Source organism: Austrofundulus limnaeus, unplaced genomic scaffold, assembly GCF_001266775.1.
Source record: "Austrofundulus limnaeus strain Quisiro unplaced genomic scaffold, Austrofundulus_limnaeus-1.0 Scaffold0, whole genome shotgun sequence".
Classification (NCBI taxonomy): Eukaryota; Metazoa; Chordata; class Actinopteri; order Cyprinodontiformes; family Rivulidae; genus Austrofundulus; species Austrofundulus limnaeus.
This window is the reverse complement of record NW_013952402.1, coordinates 6036300-6039794: the sequence shown is the minus strand read 5'-3', so window position 1 is coordinate 6039794 and position 3495 is coordinate 6036300. Positions and strand designations below refer to the sequence as shown.

Below are 3495 nucleotides of genomic sequence, written 5' to 3'. Positions count from 1 at the left end.
CACCCTCCTGTAAACACACACACACACACACACACGTGTACACACACACACACTCGTGCAGCTCTTACTCTGAACAATCAAATGCAGACGTAAACAGTCTGAAGCTAAGGACGAYGATATTTTATTGTGCCTGCTGCTTTAGCTTGAAGAGGACCACACCTCCACGTGCACGCACTCATTTCACTGTTTGCTGTAGAGAGAGAGCATAAAGAGAGCAACTGCAGGATAAAYAGGCAAATTTATTAATAAAAAATAAGTTATAGCATCACTTGAAGGAATGAATATCACCTGCCATTTTGCACGTACAAGTTGTCCATAAATATTTTTCCAATTTGTTAYCTCTATGTATGAATAACTTTCRGCTACTACCACACCAGATTTTAGCTCAGTATCTGTAAAACTGACCRAGTTGTAGCTACTTGGGTGTGTTTTGAAATTGATTAGCTGTGGTGGCCATATTGAATCAGGTTGACTCCAAAAGTTAATCAGTTCAACGCATACATCTAGCGATTACTTTCTGAGTGTTTCACTGAAATTTGTCCTGTAATTTTTGAGATATTTTGCTAACAAACAGACACACAGACACATCTACTGCCCACCTTTTATGGTAGCAGGTGATATAAACCATAGCTGATGACATTTAGCTYAGCCTAATCTTTAAAATCTCACAGGAACACAGCTGAAAGTTTAATTTGTCGAATATATGATGAGAMAGTTTCTTCTGTTTGCTGTAAAGGTTTTATTTTTCAGAAACTGTGACGATAAATGCAGCTCTGAACACTGGATGTAAAACAGGATGGACCTCAGCGGAGACATTGTTTAAATTGTACTTTTTGTTTTTGGTTTCAGTCTCTGAAATACTCATTCCAGACTAAAGACCGACTCTGTTTTGTCATGGAGTATGTGAATGGAGGAGAGGTAARAGAAACRCACRCACACACACACACACACACACACACACACACACACACACACACACACACACACACACTTTGATGCTGGTTTTGCTGTTTGTGGTTACCCATGTTTGTGTTATTGCTTTAAACAGCCAGTTGAACAACGTCTCCACCGCAGTAACTGACAGCAATTAGAGCTCCTCTTATTCTGCCGTCGAGCCGAATCCAGGCTGACAGCTCAGACGTTCTTAAAGTTTAACAAAACTCTTCTCGGTTATTATGCCGTTCAGTTCAGTTAAATAAAACGGTCGTTCGGTTTTCAAACATTACAGTTTCCACAAGCGTTTTGAATGACTACTGACACAGTTTCAAGAAATCCAACAAAGCTGTGATTTGTTTGAGCCTTTATTTATTAGACACAGACAYGACATATTTGACCCATTTTGATTACATTTAAAATTGATGTCAGCACCAAAGCCAAACCTGGTTGGGAGACAGGTGATTCAGGATGGAGAAGATTCTAGATTATAGAAGTAAAACCTTTTGTAAAGTTGTTATATTTAATTGCAGGTGAGGGTGTTCTTCATTCCCTCCTATCTGCTTTGTTTCTACATCACAAAAATTTTAGAACCAGTTAAATTTTAACACAAACTTGCCGTTCAAGTAGTTTGTGCAGTTTTCCCACTGCACAAACTAAATATGCTCTCTGCATACTTTATTCTTGCAGGGACAGACTTGGACACCCACCACTTCTCATAGTGTCAGGTTGTGGTTAATAAAGCAGAATTTATTACCTCTGGATCTCTAGATGTAAAACTCTACCTGTAAATATGTTCTAGAATACGAATATTTGGTATTCTGGTTTTATCACTTCCATAACTGCTCATATTATGGACAAACCTCCTCACTTGCTTCTTCAGAGACAAAAATAAAACGAATGAGGTGATGATAAATGTTTGATTAAACACATGTTGCAAACAGCACTGATCTTTCAGACTCAGGTGTTTTGCCCTGGCAGTGATTTACATCAATATGGGAGAGGTTTTCTGTCAATACATAAATGATATTTTTTTAACCGTAAGCTCAAACCGTTATGGATTTGAAAAAAAAAAAAATCTTTTTTCAACATCTGCAGAGTACTTTTGGTCTTTTTTTTTTGTTAATATTTTGATATTATGTTTTAGTTGAGGATGCATGAATCTTAATTAACCGCACAGCAAATTAAAGCAGCGACACTTGAAGAAGTGGTGAAAGTTTGACTGTTGGATTCCTTTCCAACAGTTAATTTGCCAACCAATCGGCCTCTCTCTTGACTTCCCATCTTTCTTTTCTCCTCCTTTCCTCTCCTGCTTGTGTCTATTTATGAAAACACCTATGGGGGGAAATTCAGCCAGGATGACAGTCAGAGATGAAATGGATTTGGATTCCCTCACTTTTCCATTTCTCAAATTTTTAATCGGGCCGTTTTTGCAATCTTTGTTCATTCCCTTAGTGTAACTGTCACCTGCTCCCCTCCCAGATAGTTATGTAGTTCAGCAAGTGCCAGGCCTGGGCAAACACACACACACACACACACACACACACACACACACACACACACNACACACACACACACAGACTGGTGTCCATTAGTTCTGCTTTATGATCATTGCTCATTTGGTTGATTCTCTGGTTGACCGTGTTTCCTCTGTGTTGAACAAATAGGTGTTTATGATAATTGAAAACACTTTAGCGCCCTTAAAGTCCTGCTTAGTTGAATGCAGCAACCTCTCTGTTGTTAATAGGATTCATATTTCACGTTTGACCTGTGTAATGTATGGATGGATTTAGTCACGTACTGTATTTCAACTAAAGTCATGCATAAAAAGTCAACAAGTTACAAACAAAATGCCATATTGTGGTATTATTTTGATGCTGAGTTCACATAGTAATATAGGCTGTAAAATAGAAAAAAAGCTCAATAAGGCTCAGTGTATTGTTCTTGTTTGATTCATAACCAGAGATGAATGGGCAGAGGCCATCCAGATGGTAGCTGACAAGCTGCAGAAGCAGGAAGAGGAAAGGATCCAGTGCAGCCCCACCTCCAACATCGACAATTTGGTGGAGGAGGAAATGGACATCTCCACTACGCATCACAAACGCAAGGTAAGAAACGTACTAGGGCTGCACCGATTAGTTGAAATAATCGATGACGTCGATTATGTAAATTTGTCGACGCAGATTTTTTATTATCGATTGGCTGTATCACATAACCACCACGTGAATGTTCATTGCGACTGTATTGGCATAAGAGTGGTGAGTTTTTCCTGCTTGTCCTGAACGCAGCATCGCGCAAGAGCGTAATGACGTCAGCAGCCGCTGCTTCAGTTCAGTCTGAAGCTTGAAAACAAGCCTCACAGCTCCTGGAGTAAAATTTACCAAACAGACCGCCTCTGAATTATCTGGTGGATTAATTATCTTRTGAACATGACGTTCGCTTGCTCAAAGTAAATAAAGTACCGCCACTTTCTTTATTTCATCCATCATAAAACAGAGACCGGTGTTAGGTCGAGCCACGTTCCCAGTTTCCCCAGCGTGTCAAACAACAGAGGAGCTTCCC

At 39.5% G+C, this 3495-nt stretch overlaps 1 protein-coding gene across 1 annotated transcript in view; it reads left to right on the top strand.

The window, feature by feature from the left end:
* The window catches only part of akt3a (v-akt murine thymoma viral oncogene homolog 3a), a gene marked incomplete at its 5' end in the record, with an annotated part of 68738 nt that overhangs the window by 45167 nt on the left and 20076 nt on the right, over window positions 1-3495 (top strand). Inside the window, 1 exon segment of the mRNA XM_014032288.1 lies at window positions 2897-3041. Within this exon segment, the coding sequence (XP_013887742.1) occupies window positions 2897-3041 (145 nt within the window).